Genomic DNA, 22,951 nt, shown 5'->3' with positions numbered 1-22,951 from the left:
TGCTGTAACTACTTACTATGTCATTGATGCACTCCTAGTCTACGTCTACAGTAGACTACATACTGTATGTCGTGAAAAACTTTACGGACGTATAACATACTGTATACTCATATTTGTACACTTTATACTGCAAGCGTGTATGAAAGCTTCGGTACTGTACCTCTAATGGACGGCCCTCACCACCTTGTACGTTGGATTCTGCAGCAACAATTTCTTCTTCCATGACTTCATTCGATATCATTTCTTTTGCTTCTTCCTACAGTCATTTTTACAATACAGTGTATAGTGAATCCATGCCAATATTGTTGGTTGTTAAATAATAATAATATACAGTATATTGGATCTAGATTTGTGTTTATCATTCAAGATGAAATGGGCTTATTCTATTTATGAGCATGATAATCCCTAATTTGATTGATATTATATCCTGCATTTTAAAGTATATCGGTAGTACTAGATATAATTAACATACTGTAAGCATAGCAGTACATATTCAGATAAACACTGTATCGCATAAATGTAAAACATAAACATCCGCAATACGCGGATGATGAAATATTGAATATTTGTGCTGTAAATTTATTCTATATTGTACTACCAAGGCATAATTTAAGAATTTAAAATTTACGGCGAGATTCAAATAGCGGTAAGAATATTCTCATAAACGAACTTGTGAAGTCTCCATGTTATCTCCAGTTACGGAATTAGCCACCAAAGTAGTCTCTTCTGGTGCGGACGGTTCGATCTTGGGTTCTGCCCCTTCTGCCATTATCTCCTGTACAGACATATCATATAATTTAGGGATCATTAATTTCTTAGAAGAATAACAAAATGCCGCCATAAATGAGATTATTATTTAATTCTATAGGGCATAGGTATTCCATGATACTCTACTTAAGAATGGAAATACTAAAATACTAACGTCTAGCGATCGTCCGGTATCGCCACCAATAAGATCTCTTTGTTCCGGAATGACCATCTCTTCTGCAGATGCCATTGTTGTGTCATGCCCTATAATTTATAAGATATTATATTTTAGCATATCAATCAAATTCTATACACATCATATATATATATATATATATATATGCGCTCGTATGTACAGTAATATGAATATGGCTAGGCAATAAAATCGGAAGCTACCCAACACCGTATATCGTTTACCGCAAATCTATGAATCTTATTTCATCACCGAATGATGTTATCCTTACATTATATACACATAGATTATGTATATTTAATAGCATCTTATATGAGTTATCATGAGTAATTTATCTTAAAATGATTACTATTAACGATTGAAATGTGTGTATGCTAGTATCGATTAGACTTTAAGGAAAGAGGTACTGCCTCGTACAAGCTCTGCCTAAAGAAATCCTACGAACAGCATCTCCCGGTACGATACTCATAGACATTAGACACTGTATTGTCTATTTTTACCGACTTATCCTATAATTATACATTGGATTACCATTTAAATTGGAAGGTTGAAGATCAGGAGAAAGTTTGCCATCAGGTTCACTTAATATTTTATCTTCAGTTACTGCAGCTTCATGCGGGGAATCTTCCATTACATTTGTATCCAGGGAATTGATGAGTGCCGTAGCTGCGATCGCTGCACATGTTGGCTCCGCCATAACAATATTAGCAATATCTTCGATAACATCATCGATATCACGATCGACGTCCACCTAATCGCAAATTTTAGTGCGAAATATTGTTTATTTTAATGATATCTACCAGAATATGCAATAACAACTATAAAGATTAAAATTTAGTTTGGATTTCATTACTGTCATCCGAGAACTAGTTCTAACCTGTCTAACTTTTCCTAATGAATTATAGTAGTTGATCACGGGGACAGTAAATTGATCATAGAGGTCCAATTTACGTTTAATATTATCCACAGAGTCGTCTAATCTATCATTGAATTTCACTCTCCTTTCAAGGCGTCTTTGCATTCTTTCAGGATCTGATTTCAGATCTATTAAGAATGCACATTCCCCAACCTTAAAAAAGATGAACAGAACCGATTGCTCGACAAATGCTAGCTAATAAAATGACATTATTTTAGTTTAATCCATAGTAGTCCCTTACTTCCAACTCAAATTGTTTTGCTTGACTCAAATCTCTTGGAAATCCTTCAATAACATAGCCCTGGTCATTGTATAGTTTCAGCATTACGTCTTCAAGAATTTCAATAACAACATACTGTAAAATGTAAAAGTAAGAAATAAACATACTACCGTTAGTGAAGTTGTTAAATGCCAATTAAAGCTTATGAAATGAAATAGCTATGAAATGTTGATTTCCTGCATTTTACTACAACCGAGACAATTTTTAATTTCATAGAATACTAAAATGATTGCTTAACATATTAATATAGTTCACAAGAAAATTATGTCATGCGAATGTTTGAATCATCCATCACCTGCGGAACTAGTAAGCCATTCTTCATGGCTTCTTTAATAATGATACCAGCTTCTGATTTTTTTTCTACTTCTTCCCGCATGATATCACCAATTGACAGATACGTAAGTCCAAAACGATCTTCAATACCTTTGCAAACTTCTCTCTTTCCTGATCCAGGGCCTCCTAAATTACCATATAGCATTGTGGGTTATGATTAGGAATATAGTGATGTACGACTATACCGATTCAAAGAAATCCCTACCCTGAACAAATATATATGTTGTATCTTTGGTTTTCGGGAAACTTTTAGAAATAGGTGGTAGTGGCTCTTTTCCTTTCATATCTAAATATGGTGCTTCAGTTTCGAACATCAGATCAGCATCATTTCCATTAAATGGTTCACTTAGGTTTCCGCCTTTTCCTCTTTCGATATTAGGTAAAGGCTTAAGAAAAGAGCTCCACTGTAAGTCCTTTTCACGGTCATCTTTTATTTTCTCCAAACAATCCGATAAAAAATCAACATGATTGGTTGGACGATTGTACATCAACCCAGCTAATAAGCTCTAATCGCGTTAGGAAAGCAATGACGATTATCAGTATGAATTTAATATAGAGTCAATGAATGGATTGATAGTATCAGATATTTGAAAAATATTCAAAGCTAACTAAGCTCATCTATTAATGTAATATCTCAAGAGCTAGTTGACTCGCCGTTCATGAGCTAAATAATAAGTTTAATTTATAGATTTATAAAGAACTTTCATGTATAGATTGAAAATTGCGAAAGTTTTTTAGCAAGTTAGAGATGTATGTTATAAAGCTTTATGAAAGCTTAATTTTTATAGAGTCTACTATTTTTTAAAGGTTTATGCTTTCATCACATAAAATGCAGTATAGGCGTTGTCATAAGTTTTCTGCTTACAAGGCTTCAGTATTTTAATTGACTTCAATATCATACGTATAAAGTCTATCAAGCTAAATTGTTATGCATCATCCTTATATCTAATGCATATTTCTTTTTGCTTCATTTGTACTTACTAATCATGCAGCATCCGTAGACTAATGAATATAATTGTGCTTGTAAATTATTATTGATATCAATAGTACAGAATGTGGCTGTTGGTTAGTACTGCGGTTCAACAAAATTTGGATCCGTGGCACAAAGTGCGACTAAATTGCCATAAATGATACGTACGGATCATATATTGTTATGAAACACTTTGTTTTGTATTGCTTAAAGATTAAAAGGAGACATCATTTTCAGAAAATTGTCACGATAATCGAAATTATAGTATACATGATATAGTTATGAGAACAGCGAATGTAATAACTTTGATTCTGATAGAAAAAATGATTGCATTAATAAACCTAGACGATCTATAGTTTCTTGCATTATCAATTTTAAATATTTGAGCTCAGACTGCATTTCACTTTGCTAAACTATTCAATTGCCCATTTATTATATTGATCAGAGAAATAGTTACGATCATAATTTCAGCTTTAGTAGGTTGCAAAGCAGGGTGAAATTACAAAGCGAAATTTAGCGTACGTATGACGAAGTACTAGTACACACGTAGGTCCAATATTTATAATCTTCATTATGTGGTATAAATGGACGATAAAAATTTATAAATGATGCGAATATTATAATGTTATATTTTATTCGATTATGACTTGCTAGCTTAACTTAACAGAAATTAGTAGGAAGTACGGTATTTACTTGTATTTAACATATTAACAGGAAGATTTTTGTTCGAACCTCGAATAGCTGAGGAATCTTCTTAGATTGTAAATATTTCTTTGCATCTTCGGAAGTCATGCTTTAAAATCTTCGACTTGATTTGATCGCCTGATAAGAAATTTAAACTGCTACTTTCTGTATCTGTACTCTATCGCCAAGATCTGATACAGAACACAACTTATCTCGTCGATGACGGTTGCTACGATGTTACAGTATTTGCATCAAGTGCTTTGGGTGTCCAAGGTATATGTGATATCAATATCAGAAATACGAATAATGCACTACTACTCATATACCCTAGTATCTGAAAACAGACAAATGATATACTCTAATACGCAATATACTTCGCGTTCAAATTTTATAGTCAATACTGTTACAGTTGCTGTGTTGCCGTGTTGTGTATGTGCCTACTATTTATTTATTTAAATTAATACACATTCACTACCGTTGTTACGCTACGCACTTTCTTTATTCCTTTTACAATTAATTAATCGGTATGCCGTAGTTAACGTGACCACAGTAGGAAAATTGAGAGAAGCTGCAGGCTGTATTGTGCACTTGGCAGACAGATGCAAAAATCATTTTAGGTTGCTATCCACAGTATATATTGTACTATGCTCTAGCTGTTGTTGTAGCCATAGCCTAATGCTGCTGACTGAATTGATAAATCGATCAAGATTACTGATAAGTATAGTATTATGGATTGCAACTGATGATGCGAGTGTTTGTATACTTTACCTTATCGTTACCATAGCAATGCGTTTCTCACTACGCATGCTTGGCTATTGAACGACTATACATGCAATCTTACTGTCTGTATGTCTGTACCGTGGAAGAACGTTTAGCTGTGGCACAGTACAGTATGGGAGATGAAAATTAAGAGGAGAATCAACTTCTTAGAAACAAGTAACGAAGTGATAACCGTGCACATGGAAGACAGTAAGAAGATTGCAGTAGAACTGAATTTCTTAATTGACTAGCTCAATGAAGAAACACAGAACTGTACAGTAAGTGCTACACGGATAAAATATAAATAAATACAAGGGTAGAGTACAGTACTGTACACCTTCTGCAGTCTACAGTACAAACCTCAGAGGGGATTTTAGTGTACAGTGCAGTACTCTACACGGTACAGTATACTGTACTGTACGTACTGTATGTAGTTCTGCTTTACCTCGATTTCGAGGCAAGCCTGGTACTATACTGTACTGTACTGTATAGTACTGTATACCTGCAGTACTATAGGTCCAACAAGAAGCGAAAGTCATTACAACTTGCAATGCACAACTTTGTCGTATAGCATTCTTGGACATACTATGGCTATGAGCCCATGACCTTAATTTACAACAAATAGTAAGATTTAAGGTTACAGGGAATCGGTTAATTAATATTTTTACATATTTCCTGCTTAATTTCCAGAGAATCCGTCCTAAAATCGAATTGTACCTGACTGTTGTATTTCTCAATATCCAATACTGGTTGTACCATGGCATCATTAATTTCTAGAATAAATCGTCAATTCAATTATCAGTTATCGTGGTCAACAATAATTTTAACCTACTTTTTAATTACTATTATAATCCTTTACGAAGTACATGTAGTAGTGGTATGGTATCCTTTCATTGATACTCCTTTTCTATTACATTTACTCTGGCTAAGCTTTTTAGCTGTTCATATCTATATCAACATCTTTATGGTTTTATATGTTGATAGTTCACCTAGTAACATAATCCTGCCTGCTACTCTTAAACCTGGCTGGAAACATTGCGCTGATTGCGGTTGGAATGTCCCTCCGCGTGCATCTCACTGTTATAAATGCAATATTTGCATCCTTAAACGAGATCATCATTGTTTTTTCTTTTCAATGTGTATTGGCTTAAAAAATCATCGATACTTTGTTGTTTCAATTATCTACCTTTTCTTCGGTGTATTGTATGCAACGATTGTCAATTTTACCTTCGCATCAGAGGTGTATAACGGATTTACCCTCGGTCGTTTGATAGCTTGTTTTATGCCTCTCCCAGCTTGGCTCATAGGGTATTCTACTTCGTACGAAGCACTAGCCGGATTTTTTTGTGCCTTACCTTTAACAGCTACTATCAGTATTGGAGGCCTGGTATATTATGAAATGCACTTGGTATTAAATGGGCAAACCTGGAAAGAAGCTGCTACCAACGACTTTAGCTACCGCTTGTCAGTAACCGAAAACTTAGCTGTTGTATTTGGAAAGTATTGGTGGATTTGTTTCATTAATCCTTTAATGTCCTCAGGATTAGAAGGTGATGGCATAACTTTCAAAAAGCAACAGAAGAAAGCTCGTTGAGATAGCCTTCAATAGTTCAAAATTTGACTATTTACCTAGTGTACGAATACTCTTATATTCAAATACTTTTGTGTACAGAAATAGAAAATTTATGTCATTCGCAATCTGTAACTTGCTTTAAAGTAAATGAAACATTTTCTCAGTTGCAATTTTATTATAAAACTTAATAGTTAAAATACTTTTACTGAGCATTAATAAACTTTGGACAATTTTTATAACATTGAGCATATATTGTTATAAATATTATACTATGTATTGTTTCTTCGGATTACTGTATACCCTCGAACTGTCATACGTATTAGGCATAATTAAATCATCTTTCGAACCAGTGTAATGAAATTATTTGTATATTATCTTGGCCTTAATGTCTGTCTACAATTTCAGCTAAGTAAAAATTTCGATAAAGATCAATGCTAATTTAATAACTCTTATAAGATTATACGTAAGCTGTGTTCATGCAGCTTATGTAATCAAGCTACCTCTTATTCTATGTTACTATATATTTTACGCAGTAACTCTTAAAAATAATTTGAATTCTAGCCTGATGATCCTTGTTTGACCTAGACTCTGTTTCAGTAAAAGCAATCATTAAATATTGCGTGTAATAGCACACAATTAGCTAAGCAGTTGATATCACCATTCACCGGTATTCACTATTACTGTACTGTTAAGATAAAAACAGTAAATCATTAATGATACCATGACATAGATCCTATTTATTCCATCTATACCAGTAATAAGTAGATTTACTCTATTAACTGTCAGAAATTTCAAACAGTAACCACATGACAGTACTACTAAAAGAGATTGATAATGTCTTACTCATGCTGCATCGACAACAGCACTACGTAGCTACAAACAATTACATTTACAGCTTAGAAGACAAACAACACAATTAGCAAAGAAATAGATACGCGTACAGTACATAAGATCACATTCAACTTTCTTTATTTTCTGTTATCTTTATAATGCCATCGTGAATGTATGTTCTATGTACAAATACTTTTACTTCAAGCGAAAATATAAAAGTATTGGGTATATCTGATATTTTATAGCATCACTAGTATTAGGCAGCTGAAAGAAGGAATTAATCCAAAGGGTAAATTGCAGAGTACTGCACGATACCCATCGCCAGTACTCAAATTCTAAACTGTGTTCTCTTTTCTTCTATACACATAAGTATTATCAAGTAAAATTTAAGATTTTGAGCAACGTACTATACAATATAGCATAGATTTAAATACGGTATTGGCGTTTAGACAGACTAAAAATATAAATACGAGCAGTAAGATTTAAGAAATACAGTATATTTACTAAGCAAAGTAATAAAAATAGATGATTGCTAAACTTAATTTCAAGACAGAAGCAATTACATCAATTTATAGTTATGATTATCGTAAATCCGAGATTATTTACAATAGAATATATCCGAATTTCGTATAGCGCCGATTTAGAATAGGTTGACAATGCGAATTAGTGTACGGATAGATCTTAAAAATAATAAATCTAGAGTGATCTGCAATCTTGCATACGCCGAACTAATATTATTACCCCCATGGTACTGCTTTATAGGGTCTTACTAATTAAATTTTACGTCTTTTATGTAAGGATACCTTAAGGTAATAACAAATGTAGCCATAACCGTAATTTTAACCCTACCAATAACACAAACCCTATTGCGTCTGTAAACATTATATAGCTACCATTAGCGACTAGCTACAGGTCGTATCTGTTTTAATTCAGAATATCGAGAAAATTTTAATTTGGTCCTTATCAACGGAATCATGAATTTTTTGCATCCGGAGTTTTTGATTGAGATTTCAAGTTTAAATCTTGTAAATGCTCAGTTGGTACTTGATTTTGGCGTTCTTCCCTATCTTTTCGCATAGTTTCTATAAATTCTCGCATCTTAGAGTTTAATGAATCACTCCAAGACTCTAAATGATCCAAGCAAGAATTGAGGTTGTCAATGGTTTGATCCAATTCTTCAATTTCTCCTGCCACCGCTTAAAGTATAAAATTAAAATAATTATTACTCCTACAATTGTGATATTGTAATGCTTTACTGATTACTACTATCAGCTGATTAGATTCGTGATCCTATGATATCATTAAATCCAAATATTATTCTACACATCAAGCATTTCTAGAAGCGTCATAAGCGTGAATACTACGCTTTTAAATACTATATTTCATAATAAAAAATTTCTGGTGCTCTATTATGGTGCAAAATTAGTTATAGCTATATAACATTTCTATTTTATCATCTAATTGTTCGCTGAATATATAGCCAAGACAAGTAGGCCATTTAATCGTATGATATCTATAAATAGGCAAAAACTATACGAGTACATATCTTATATCTCAGTAATCTTACTAATAGTAAATAACAGTAAGTGACTCAGTGTGACTGTCGAGTGCAATAACATCAATCATCAATCAGCGTACAAATTCGGTTATCGTTCTAATCATTCACTGTATACGAGTATGTTACGGATATATGCTGTATATATATACAATACAGCCAAGACAGGTCAAAATTTATGTCGTATGATATTATCGATGGAAGCCATCTCTCTCTCTCACTAATAGCAAGTCTATAAAAGATCAGTTAATCCGTAAGTTTGGCAACATATGGTAGCAAAACAGCTTGGTAGCCTAGCTTGTGATAGAAACTGTACATTATATGAATCACTACATAACACATTCTGGAGGCAAGTACATGATAGAAACGAGCGATTATGTGCTAGATTTTTGTTGCGCTATACGATTTTTTGTAATACTTTCGATGGAAAAAATCTACTGTAATTGTCTCTCGGATTGCGAAATTTAGTGATGAATTGATATATACTGTAGTTTGTAACACTAGTTCACTCAAACTAATATAGCATGCAGTACAAAGATACGGTACCTATTGGATCAATAATAACATTCTCATCTTGTTCAACGCTTTGATTTTCCTCATCTGACATGTTGCTATCTCCGCAAGGCTTGTGCTCGTTCTTTCCGCACATTATTCTCCAGAAATGTCGACGTAATTCTGGCGATTTTGTACAGTACAATACGGGATACCAAGGGTCTTTACCGTACACTGTATAGTATTTGACTGTATTACATCATTTTCCATACAAAGCATACGGTTTCCAGTATTACTAAAACAGACCTAAGGTTCACTATGAGTCATGTTCACGAATAACGAAATCAGTACATAAGTGCAGTGTCCAATCTACCGTACTGTCCGTATACACAGCCAGTGCAGTGTTGCAGAGTATGATAATCATGTGCATTGCACGTACAGTACTGATTGCAGTAATATAGTACAATACTGTACGATTCCAAAATAGGAGCAGGTTGTGAATATTTATTGGATTACTAATTATAATTATTATTACTAGTATACCCCTCGCTCGATAAATATAATACAGTGGATGGCGATTCGAAATACCAATCCAAATTATTCTTTTAGCTGTTCTTTTTACTGTACTGCGAGAGAACATTTTGTGTCCATGGCACGGTCATGCAATGTCGCGTATATTATGATAATGAGTTGACGTATCCCAGAGTGCAGTCAAATGAATGTTCTTCGTATTTGCGATGAATTTGAAATTTTATTTATTACAAACGTGATATCACATACCACAACTATCCAAAGTTACTTATGACATATATATTTTAACTTTCATCTTTAAAATGAAATTTGGTTAATGTCTAACTAAGGGCCAGTAATTTAACTAACATACAGTATACCATATCATCAGTCTACAATCCTGTACCTGTAATGTATAATTAAATAAATACTTACTAACTGAAAATAATATAGTCAATATTTAATATGAACATTCTAGATAATTACAAAATAACAGCCTCTGGATCAATCTTTTTGTTTATTACGCTTCCAGAAGTGCTTAACATGATTATGTCCGTCACGATTCACGACCAGTAACCGCTTTGCAGGACTAGCCCACAATAGAACACCCATATCCTAGAGGCAAATATACCTTATATTAGCTCTATAGTAGTGATAGCAAATATACTGTCAATGTATAGTAGCATTTCTGAAGGAGAATAAATTAGATAGAACTTACATCTGCGTACTTTCGTAGCGCCTCGAAATCAGATGAAGATAAGATCTGATTATAAAGCACTCCTAATCAATTATTTATGCAAAGGATAACATTAGCTGAAGTTTTAGTTTAATAAATAAATAGTAATATAACAGCCATTAAAACGAAATTCATTCCAATTCTCACCATCAGAACAAGATAATCTACCACGTTCCAATTCCCATAGATATAGTTGATCAATAATTGTTGAAGGAACAATTGGGGTCTATGCATGGCATAACACTATTGTTAATTTTTAGTAACTTCTAATACTTTATCAATCGCTAAAATGAAACTATGGCACTAATCCCTACGCATTCAATTCAACACATGATTACAGTTACCTTTTTCTTGGCTTCTGGATGAGCGTGGGTTCGAATAAAATTGATGATCTAGAGTAAAAGAATAAAGGAAGAATATATAAGCATACTGTCGAAACAACGTATTTACACATCATTGTTCTCTTATTTTTACGAATTTACAAGACATACTTTATTAGCTGTGATACCATTTGTAAACGCCTAAGGAAATGATTAAAATCAGTAAACAGAATTCAATATAAAGATATCCTATCGACTTTATGTATTTACCTGTTGTACACTTTCTCTGGTTATTAAGCCCACACATAGGCCGGGCAGTCTAATTAAATGAAAAGTGTTCAACTTTAACACTAAATATTTTATAGTGTTGCATATACACACTACTGTCTCAAACTTACCGGTACATCATTTCGCAAAATAGCGCCACCAAGGCAATATCAAGAGGAGATTCTAAGAATTTACATTTTGAAGATATATTTCAATCGTATTGCAGGGCTAATTAACTAACTGATAATCTCAATATATTGATCAAACCTGTGTATGCATATAGACGATAATTTGTTTCAACAATAATGTAACCAGACGATTTTGAATGATCCAGCTCCTCTTGCTTTGCACCTGTTATCCAAATAGTATAATCTATTATTTCACTAATTTCTTTGTCTAACAACTTACACTTACAGGATAGAAATTATCAATCCTACTAGTAACAATGAAGTAATAAATTTTATTACCGGAAGCCAAATTGATTGCTAGTTGCGTTGGATAAAATTTCATATCTTTCCTCTGTAAAAAGCAATCATACGTCATACAAAAGTTTGCAATGAAAAACTCCTTCCAATGCTAAAAAAATTCTGAAAGATTTTTACCATACCTTACGTTGTACAACTAAGCCAATTTCGCGCATATGTTGCAAACATGTCAACTGAGTTTGTGTTAAACCTTCTGTCGAGTAATTCTAATCGAGATTATGAGTAGAAAATATATATCGTGCATTATAAAGTGTTCACTACTACAATTACAAAGTATCGATTTCAAGACCAACCTGACCAAAAGTAGAGTAGCTTAACTGGAACAAAAATGATAAAATTTCAACAAGATCCATCCCAAGAGACTATTATGAGATAATTCAATTTTTAACATATATGCGTATAACGGCGTTACTGAGATAAAAATTTTGATGTAAATTTTTTATATTTAACTTACTTCAGCTGAATCTAAGTATTGCAATAAGATGTACCATACTTGAGAAGGTCTATCTAGCAGCAAAAATTGAAATCCGGCCGCCGTAATACCATTTCTATATATATTAAAATTTCAGATAAACTAAACATGAAATTGGCAGAGCTTGAGTAGGTATCAATTGAAACTTAATAACCAAAGTTGTGCTTACTTGCTAACCAGGCCACAGTTATTAAGCAACGATTGAATTTCGCCACTAAGAGCCAAGTCCTCACCGGCACCAACTAAATAATGTAGGACGCACTAACAATAAAAATTGTTATTATAAAATCAGCCATAAATACAGTCAGTATATTGTACAAATTATATGAGTAGAACGTGATGCAACACCACAATAAAACAAAGTAGTTTTAATTGGATGACATACTTCCCATCGCTCTTTTGATTTTAGATCCAATGCTTCAGATGTAAACTGATATTTATCTGCTTTCGATAGTTGTGGTCCATACCATGATTCACCGCTATATTCGCGTATATCACAAAATCATGATGAAACAGCAAAGTATAGTAATAAGAAACTATTGGAAATGTTAAGCGCTTAAGCTTACCAGTTACACAGACAGTGAAGCTTTTATCTTTAAATGAAATTATTAACTTGAATCTGCATGTTTACAATATCTTATCATTTTCACAAGGAACTGTAATAGAATAAAGATTCACTGCATTCAAATTGAATGCTATCAACCTACCCTCCGCAAAGCGCAGTTTTTAAATTAGCTCGAAATGATTCATTTAATTTGATGCCTTGCATCCCGCCCGGTAAAGTGTGACTTTGCCAAATACGAATTTCCGTCAACTGATTAAGAGCTGCTTGATGTTCTCTAAGTATTCAGATTTAAGAAGTATTGAGATGGAGATAGCTGCACTTAGACGTAAGAACTGTAACATTCAATCCTTTTCGAATTTATCACAGCAGTAACTCGTTTTCTGTCTATTTACGCATTACTCATGATTGAAAACTTACTTTTGGTGTTGACTGTTTACCCAAGCAGAAATAGTGCTAGTCGGTATTGCTTGTATGGTAAATAACGTCCTCATGACGTAGTGCTTGGCTAGCTGCGACAATTCTCTATGAGATGGTAATATTCACTTGATTAATTAATACAGGTTATATTGGCAATTGAGAATTGTGTATAGTGTCATTCAATATCAAGACATGTCCGTCCATTGCAATGAGCTTGCATATTGTACGCTAGTGCTAGATTGGAAGTAAACGAAGTCTAGAAATAGTGGACCGCAACAGGAAACTAGATATACATAATACGTGTAGAAGGCAATCAATACAGTATTATCCTTAGCATGACTGTACAGTATAACAACTGTCTGCATTCCATAATAGCACAAAGTAGACAGTCGAGTAGAGTGCAATACAGCAAATTTATACATTTGCTTGCTATAGCTATCAAGAAAACATACCGAAAAGTAGCTAAACATGCTGCAGGATGATTGTAGAGTTTATCCAAAATGATCGCAGGTAAACTTTTTAGATATTGGTGTAGGCCCTGTAATGTCAGCAATTCCTGAGTTTTCATCTTGAACCTTAATTCTTGTATCTTGGAAATGAAAGCGTATAACTACAACACTTAGTGTATAGTACTATATGAATTGAAGAAGAAGAGTGCCAACAAGCATCGTCAGGGCTGGAAAATCATTCCAATGATGATGGATCTACAATCAGTAGTATAGTATCCGCTAAATGCTCGTGTCTGCAAAACTTCCTAATTCCAATTACTTACTACTCACTATGACGATATGCAGCGATACCGTAATGCTGGCTGTGGCGCTTGACTGAGTTCTGTCCTGTACACTGGCAGAGTACATCCTGTAGCGGTGCAGAAACCAGCGCTTATAACCCATAGTAAAGAGCTAACTCAATCAATCTGACATGCTATCCTAGCCTAGAGAGAACGCCACTCTGCTTAGTGCTTATAGTATACTACCAAATAGAGTCGGTCCATAATTGTAATTAGCATATTAAACGCTATGAACTTCGGAGCTAGTTTTAATTTACTTTCTACACTCAGAACTGCCTGATATAGTAGTTCTCATTTCATGGGTAAACAGCAACAACTTCTCGCCCTACGTACTTTGAAATCACTTTATTATTGTACCTGCTCAAGGTTTGGTTGGAAATGCTTCGTTTGCAGAACAACGATAGCCGTAAAATGAGAGAATAAATGATAAAATTGCACATTAGTGCCTCCAATGATTTCGAACTCAAATTGATCACGCGCTCATTTCAAGAAACTTGTCATCCGTAAACGTATAAACGTATAGTATACCAAAAATTTGGCCTTTGAAGTAAAAATTCAATTGATAACAACAACGTCATCGTCTCAGTTTTTGATCCATTTTCGAAGGATCACAAATTCTCGTTACTTGGAATGCACAATACTTGTATAGGTGGTTTTATTTCACGATGTTACTCACATACCAAGAACTAGTAAAGGTACTAGGAATATCAATTTTACAAATACTCATTTTCACCTTTGGCTCGCTCTTTTTCTCTATATTATTGGCCATAAAAGTTGAAAGTGTTGCTAATTTGTCATGGTACGTCGTTTTTGCTCCTATGTTCGCTGCGGATGGCCTTGCTGCTTATTTTGCAGCTATCGTCTTTATTCGATATTTTATTAGCACTTCTTGCAACGTGCGTAAAGGAATTTATACCGCCCTCTTTAACTGTAGTATGTATATGTTAATGTTGATTTTTAAAATCTTATTGGTGCAACGATTGGAAGGTGCAAAGACAGCTTACACCGTCACTGCTATCCCCTTGATTTTATTAATGCAGATGTATGTCATCAAGTCCTGTTGTAAGGATTAACTGTCCAATTTGGAGTTTAAATGTCGATTTGGGGGGGGGGCCGTACAAAATCACTTTTTTGTATATAGAATGTCTAAAATCAGCCTGTTGAAATTGTACTGGTATTAATACGTCAACATCAAGTCCTATTCTTGGGCCTGTTAGCATGGGATATACATAAATCTTACATGATGGTGTTGCATTCCTCTAACATATCGGATTCACCTACTTAATCTATTGGTTTCAGTTAAGCTGACGAAATCACTGTAAAATGAATTGGTTAAATATTTCATGCAAATCCTCAATGATCATTCTTTTCTGTTTTATCTAGTAAATCTTTAAAAAGCAGCTATCATTTATATTTATAAAGACTATTTTATCAACTCGAAGAGATAATTTTACTGTGTTCATCACAAAACTGTACATACTGTACATTAATATCTAAAGCGAAATGAAGTATATTAACTGTAAGAAATCTTCTCGATTAGTGATTCAAAACTACTTTGACATTTTTTTATGCGTACTAGAAGGTGTTGTACAAATTACGTTCACATTAAGTGATCAGGAATATGCTGCTAACGCTGAGCAGACTTGCTGATACAGCTGGACAAGTTGTAAACATGACTGCTAAATTTACACATGTATTTATTCATCATGATGCCTCCAGTAAGTCAAGAACGTATAGCACCATATATGATAGACTCTTACTCCTGTACACTATTGTATAGCTTCTTGTATCCATATTCACGATCGAAATTATTCTATAAATAAATATTGGAGTGTAGTTGCTAACTTGATTGCCAAATAGATAATTTGTTACTGAAAATTTAAATCATACGTGTAAAACTGATTTTACTACGATACATATTATAGATTGTGGCATATCATACAACTGAATTAAAAAGGATATTTCATTCAACAGCATTACAAGCATAGTTCTGGATTATTACCAGAGTGACATATAAAAACTATTTTAATCACTTCATTTATTCCAAGTATACTGTGTTGTTGCATTTCTTGCGATTTGACAGTCTATTAATCTTCAATCTTAATTTATAAATTATTCAATTTTGTATAAATGCGTTTCTATTTATTATGTAAGTAAAACTAATTATGATTTCAGCACTGTGAGTAGACAGACGATCATTACCTTATTTCTAACATACTACAGTGCTGTCATATATTGTATAAACTAAGAAATTTTACAGTTTAGAAAGAATGAAGCGTATATTATAATCATGAGTGCACGCGAACAAAAATTCATGTTTTCCATGCAATCAAATGATCTCGATCACAGAAGTAAAATATACGCCATTACAAGTATCAAGAATGGTTCATGCGGAACTTAGCACATATGCAGTTGATCAATTTCAATGCAGTATATCGTTGTAAGTGTGCAAAGTAGAGTATCCTCGTTGATACTATGTGAATTTGTAAATTGATATCTTTGTAGGTGTCGCATTGAGTAACCGGTAATTCCATACAGTACCAAAGTCAGGTACAATATTGGTCGTTAATAAAGTAGTGATATTATAAACTGGACGAGCAAGTGTTACGGAAATGTGAGAAATAGCATTCAGAGTATATTAAGATTAGATTGATTCTGTTGTGCTATTTCATTTACTGTTTTACTGCATTGTAAACGTACAATCGTAGACACTTGATTGATGATCATGATTTGGGTATTTTGAATAGGAGGAATCAGTTCCTTAAATATGGAAATGTCAATTATAATATCGTATATCACGAACATGTTAAAATGAGCAAGGTAGTTTGCAACATCATATTGAATGGATGATGACAGCAAAAGTGAGAATCTTGAGCTACAATTTGAACAGCTTGTACTATTGAAAATAAAAGTTACAACAATTTTTTCCATACATATTGACATCATTGTCCTCGTGCTCTATTATACAGAATGGCCATTTACTTTTAGTTGCCAATTACGCATATGCTGTACTGTACGTGTATACCCTTGCACATGTATTGTATATATCATATTATAGCAAGGACTATTCAAGAAACAGTTTTCCCCTTAGAATGTCAATGGCCAATTTCCAGCTAAACTAAGCTTTCCACCCCTTTATCAACAGGACATGATACTGTACTAACGCATTGATGGATGGCGAGATTGATAAAGCAAATTTTGGATTTGTGGTCATTGCAAAATCAAGATTGATCAATACCATACAGTCCAGTAGTGTACAGTGTACAGTGTACACTATACAGTACAGAACGATACAGTACTGTACAGTGTAGTACTGTAGTACAGTACAGTACTGTACTGAGCCCTATGAACGTATCCACCTTGCTTGACTTGCATCGAATTGCGTCACATAGTCCATTGTGTCGCTAGTAGGTGTAACGTGGATACTATCAGTGCTTCTAATCGATAGCACCCTGGCGCTTCTACGACTGTACAGTACAGTGTACAGGTACAGTAAATCGATTTACGCTTCTACAGTACGAATGTACAGTACATTGTACCACAGGCTTGCTTTCGCTAGCCATCCTACTGTATCAGTGCTTCTAAATCGATAACACTCTTTTACGCTTCTACAGTACGAATGTACAGTACATTGTACCACAGGCTTGCTTTCGCTAGCCATCCTACTGTATCAGTGCTTCTAAATCGATAACACTCTTTTACGCTTCTACAGTACGAATGTACAGTACATTGTACCACAGGCTTGCTTTCGCTAGCCATCCTACTGTATCAGTGCTTCTAAATCGATAACACTCTTTTACGCTTCTACAGTACGAATGTACTGTACATTGTACCACAGGCTTGCTTTCGCTAGCCATCCTACTGTATCAGTGCTTCTACTGTAAATCGATAACACTCTTTTACGCTTCTACAGTACGAATGTACAGTACATTGTACCACAGGCTTGCTTTCGCTAGCCATCCTACTGTACAGTATCAGTGCTTCTAAATCGATAACACTCTTTTACGCTTCTACAGTACGAATGTACTGTACAGTACTGTACAGTACAGTAAATCGATAACACTCTTTTACGCTTCTACAGTACGAATGTACATTGTACCACAGGCTTGCTTTCGTTAGCCATCCTATCTGCTTGCAACGTCGAATCAATACCATACAGTACAGTACAGTACAGTGTACAGTGTACAGTATACAGCACAAAACGATATTGTACTGTACGTGTAGTACTGTACATTATGGACGTATCCATCTTACTTCAAACCCGGCGGTAGACACGTCGAGAGGCTGATTGGAGAATTGTTGACTTGCATCCAATTGCGTCACATTGTGTCGCTAGTACGTGCTAACGTGGATACGATCAGTGCTTGTCAATCGATAATACCCTGACGCTTTCACGAATGTACAACAGGATTGCTTTGGTTAGCCATCCTATCTGCTTGCAACGTCGAATTGCTCATTACTGTAAACAGTTGGCCATCTATAATTATTTCAATTGTGCTCAAATTGCGACCATGACTAGCAAACAATCGTACGATCTCTCCAATATTAGAACAAAATACGAATCGGAAGCGACAGCATTCGTGGAGAAAGAGCTCGCTTCGCGTGATGATCCGATATCACAGTTCCATGCCTGGCTTGAAGCGGCAAAAGAATTCGGTATTGTCGAACCGAACGCAATGACTTTAGCTACTTGTACCAGGTAAATCGCTCGGTGACAATGATTTACCATTCTACACTTCAATGAAAAGAAATTGTCTTATAGTTTACTTAAGCTCCTTGTTCAAAATGGATGACATTCATGGCATCGTTTGCCAACGAGCTTGTTACTTACAAGTTCCTCTAGTTCATTGCAACTTTAGACATTCAACAAAATGGGTCAAATTTTGAGGCTATGCTGCAAAGAAAGACAGTATCAAGAGATTGCCGTAGCTTACTGAATTCATGTCAAAATAAACTATGCATACATACAATTTAAAACAAAGAAAGACTATCTTACAATTACTGAGGATAAGCCGCAATCGGACTCAGTAAAGTAGTTGTAAACTGATGTAGGAAATGCAAACTCGTCAGCCTCAACCTGCTTATGTATTGATATCATCTCATACTTTACGCGTTAGCTTATCATGACAGTATATATATAATAGTATCACAAAGTGGTTACAATTCAAAATTTATATAATATAATCATTAAAAATAACAATATCTTACAAGACATACGGTACACACATAAGTAACAAGTTCCAACATAGCCCTGATTTTGATGACCATACAGCGCCATGCTAGATTGTTATACTGTACTGTAGTTATTATTATTGTACTAGCTTTCTACAACGTTAACTGTACTTGATTTGTACTCCACTATCAATTATATCAACCATTAAATCTGTTATTTAGTGATGGAAAGCCATCCTCTCGGACTGTTCTCCTCAAAGGTTATGGTAGTGATGGCATCAAATTCTATACAAATTACGAAAGTCGCAAAGGACAACAACTGGTATGAAAGATTGATAATTAATTTACTCGATCTCTTTGACATACGAATTAATAAATGTATAACAGTGCTTCATTATGAGATACTGATGTCATAATATACAGTACTCTCCACAATTATAAATAATAGTATGATCAGCTATATGATAACATACGACATGTAACAGTCATTACAACCGTCTTGATCTATCACATCCCGTTATGAATTAAACATTTTCAAAGTATCGTATAAATACGTACCTCAATTGGCAGAGAAATTTTTGACCAGGTAATAAAGGGTGATTTAAAAATCTCCATAACCGAACGTTCAAATGAAAACCCTACAGTGTACTGTTCAATCTTTGAGAACAAAAATTCAACATCATATATTCTAATACTGATAGGAAGACGTAGTCCAGCGAAAGATCATATTATGTACTGCTACGAACCTACCCGAGCTATATGTTTAACCATTGATTAAGAATCCAATGTACAGTTTATCAGCAGGATACGCTATTTATCAATATACGTATCATTCGACTATAATGACTTCGGTATTAACATTGAATTTGTATCCCTCTTAGACCTTTAAATCATGCAAACAAAGTACAATTAATGTTCTTACCTATCAACAGTTAATTGTAGCTCCTCATTTTTAATTGAAATAGATTAGCAATCCTCAAGCAGCTATACTCTTCTATTGGCCTCCGTTACATAGACAGGTAATCTATTATATTGACTGTTTAATCTGCAATATTTAAAAAATTATCCAGAATGTCTCAACTACTTGATATTCAAACAAGCACAGCTAGGCCAAAATAACATAAAATTAAATTTGACAAGATTGGATCCTGATGATTTTCGTACATGTTGAAAGAGAGTGCTCGATACTAATTCAATTGAATTTTTAAGTGTATACTTCTTGTTTGGTCTATAAAACAGTAGTAACACTATTATATTTACTATTTCGTACTAGTCATTGTATTTCTCAATTCATTTGCTAATTAACTATATACGTTGACAACTAAGGTAGTGTTTATTCTTCAAGGTTAGAATTGAAGGTACAGTTGAAAAATTGTCAAAGGACGAGTCGGAAAAGTATTTTCATAGCCGCCCTCGTGACAGCCAGATTAGTGCAGCCATAAGCAATCAGAGCACAGCGATACCTAATCGTCAGGTATATTTCAAATATGAATTTCTACGTAACATTACTTTATCAGTAAGCCTTTAGTTAAAGATTCTATAATGCTATAATATTAGAGAAATTTTTATTATTCTAAATTTAATTATAACTTTTCTTCTCCATGTTTATGGAAATAGCAAACTGTACTGACTTGTTATAAGCATCCATATGAGCTGATTTCGCTTTCTTTTAGTATCTTTTAGATAAATGGAATGATTTGAACAAGAAATATCCAGAACCCAATGAAATTCCCAAGCCAGATTACTGGTAGGCAGTTCATATTGTGTGTTACGTACTAATAATCTTTAAACTTAATGCTATCGGTAGACAATTTGAATATCGTACAGTAATTTTTATTCGTATTAGAGTAGAGCCGTATGATATAATCGTTGTATCTATGTAAAAGATTTCAATTCCGTGCTCATGTGTTGGAATACTATAACTACCACACTCTTAATTTTGCAGGGGAGGATTTCTTTTGAAGCCTAACTATTTTGAATTTTGGCAAGGCCAAACAAACAGATTACATGATCGTATCTGTTTTGAATTAACAAATGAATCCAAGTGGATTCTCAATCGATTATCTCCGTAGCATTTGGGTTAATTACTGACTCAACTACGTATAGTACATGCAATTTAAAGATCTATATAAGTGTGACAATCACAACAAGTATAATCATTGTTGCAAAAACTGATACTATACCCCGTATTAAATATTGTAAATCACGTCCAACGGCGTCAACGGGATTATGATATCGATAACTAATTTATATTTTAAAATTCAGCCAATTAAAATATATAATTCAAGTAATTAAGCTGTAATTCATCTCATTTCACGATTTTAATATATGATATTTTACACATATACAACAAACATTTGTGTACGAAAACAATGTTGAACGAGCTTAATTAAAAAAGACTTTGCTTCAAATTTTGCTTCATGGTTGTTGCGATTTATATAAGTAAAATTTATTTACTGTGAGATTAATATAGTAATGTTGAAATACAATAGTTTAAATATTTTCCAGCTGTAGAGAGGCGCTTTAGTATTCCTTGATTTGTTATCTGTTGCCTCAGGCCGTAAATGTTTAGGTATACGAGAATACTTTAATACGCGTATACGTGTATCAAATTCTATGCTGTTACGTTATAGATCTATCTTTAGAATGCCATAGCTAGATGTTTATGGAATGTAGTGAGTTGCACAAATTATGTTCGGCTGTAACTACATAATTTCAGATTAATTTAAAACCATCTTTGAGCTAGACACGATAAGGTAGCAAATTTGTTGAACGTTTGTAAAATATAGTCAATTATGCGAGTTGAGTTCAACTTTAACTATTCAGTCAATTATAGATTGAATAAAAAAGTTGTCATTGAACAACGCATGATACGGTATACGGTAACAAAACAAATAATAAATGTATTTCCAATTATGGCAATTATAATGTAATGCTTCCAGGGTCTTAGCAAATTATCTAATTCACCAAATACTAGATGAAATTCTACAACAATGAATTATTTCAATCACCATTGTATTTTATTATCAGGCAATATTAAAACAATCAATCTAAATTTATTTTTATAATAAGAATATTGATTATATTCCAGCTTGAATCATCGAATCCAATTCTACTATATGCCTCAATAACAGTTAATATCTGAGCAATAGTGTTTAATATAGCTAAGCAATTGTATAAATGTAGCTTTTCATGAGTATTATCTGGCCATCATCAAGGTCAACTTTAAGAGGAATCCCTGTGTTTTATCTCTAAAAATTCTGTTTATTATTTTGAAAAAACTTTCGCGTAAGTTATATCTATAAGGTAGTCAACTATTCAGTAACTATATACTGTATTGTCATCACGTTTATTATCTCAGACTCTGTATCACTATTGATTTCAATTTAATTGCAAATTAGATTTAAATTAAGAAACACGTATTTCATATAAGTAACCATATTTTTATGATGACAACATAATTCATTGTTAATATTGCTCTTTTAAATCCTTTCCTCTAAACAATTTAGAATCTCTTATCTGTAGCTATTATATGCTATATGATATAAGACTATAGGGTAATACGTAACAGCATATGGTTACATACCTCTTGAAATATGTGTTAATATTAGCATTAAGTGTTAAAAACTGATAAGTGATAATTAAAATCATTAAACCATCGTCACTACTTTTTTCATGCTAAAATTTTGGCAACGTTTATAGTAATATGCTGTAGTCTCTCTCCTAGATGATATATGCATGTCACTCATAGTCATAAAAATGTTATGGCACCACAAGGAAAGAGCTGAATTTTAGCATCGTGTTATGGCACCACAAGGAAAGAGCCGAATTTTAGCATCGTTTGTATTTATTTATGCATGTATCGATTTGACCAATAAATAATA

General features: G+C 33.6%; 3 protein-coding genes across 3 annotated transcripts; 2 read left to right on the top strand and 1 right to left on the bottom strand.

The window, feature by feature from the left end:
* Positions 1 to 5,639: 5,639 nt before the first annotated feature.
* TRIADDRAFT_53375 (uncharacterized protein) lies at positions 5,640 to 6,476 on the top strand (the record flags this gene model as incomplete). Its single annotated transcript, XM_002109914.1, has 1 exon — positions 5,640 to 6,476. The coding sequence occupies one exon, from the start codon at positions 5,640 to 5,642 to the stop codon at positions 6,474 to 6,476; it is 837 nt and encodes a 278-aa protein (XP_002109950.1).
* A 3,871-nt stretch (positions 6,477 to 10,347) lies between these two features.
* On the bottom strand, positions 10,348 to 13,673 carry TRIADDRAFT_20428 (uncharacterized protein; the record flags this gene model as incomplete). The annotated part of the gene is made up of 17 exons (XM_002109356.1): positions 10,348 to 10,458; positions 10,562 to 10,623; positions 10,727 to 10,805; positions 10,918 to 10,971; positions 11,071 to 11,100; positions 11,170 to 11,218; positions 11,298 to 11,349; positions 11,434 to 11,517; positions 11,634 to 11,685; positions 11,774 to 11,857; positions 11,945 to 12,013; positions 12,106 to 12,199; positions 12,293 to 12,384; positions 12,509 to 12,602; positions 12,831 to 12,962; positions 13,106 to 13,210; positions 13,558 to 13,673. The coding sequence occupies 17 exons, from the start codon at positions 13,671 to 13,673 to the stop codon at positions 10,348 to 10,350; spliced, it is 1,359 nt and encodes a 452-aa protein (XP_002109392.1).
* A 4,733-nt stretch (positions 13,674 to 18,406) lies between these two features.
* Positions 18,407 to 21,139, top strand: TRIADDRAFT_53373 (uncharacterized protein; the record flags this gene model as incomplete). The annotated part of the gene is made up of 6 exons (XM_002109913.1): positions 18,407 to 18,594; positions 19,290 to 19,389; positions 20,033 to 20,086; positions 20,413 to 20,541; positions 20,741 to 20,814; positions 21,013 to 21,139. 6 exons carry the CDS (start codon positions 18,407 to 18,409, stop codon positions 21,137 to 21,139), a joined length of 672 nt encoding a protein of 223 aa, XP_002109949.1.
* Between the last annotated feature and the right edge of the window lie 1,812 nt (positions 21,140 to 22,951).

This window comes from Trichoplax adhaerens, genomic scaffold, assembly GCF_000150275.1.
Source record: "Trichoplax adhaerens TRIADscaffold_2 genomic scaffold, whole genome shotgun sequence".
NCBI classification, from domain to species: domain Eukaryota; kingdom Metazoa; phylum Placozoa; class Uniplacotomia; order Trichoplacea; family Trichoplacidae; genus Trichoplax; species Trichoplax adhaerens.
This window is presented reverse-complemented; position numbering and strand designations above follow the sequence as displayed.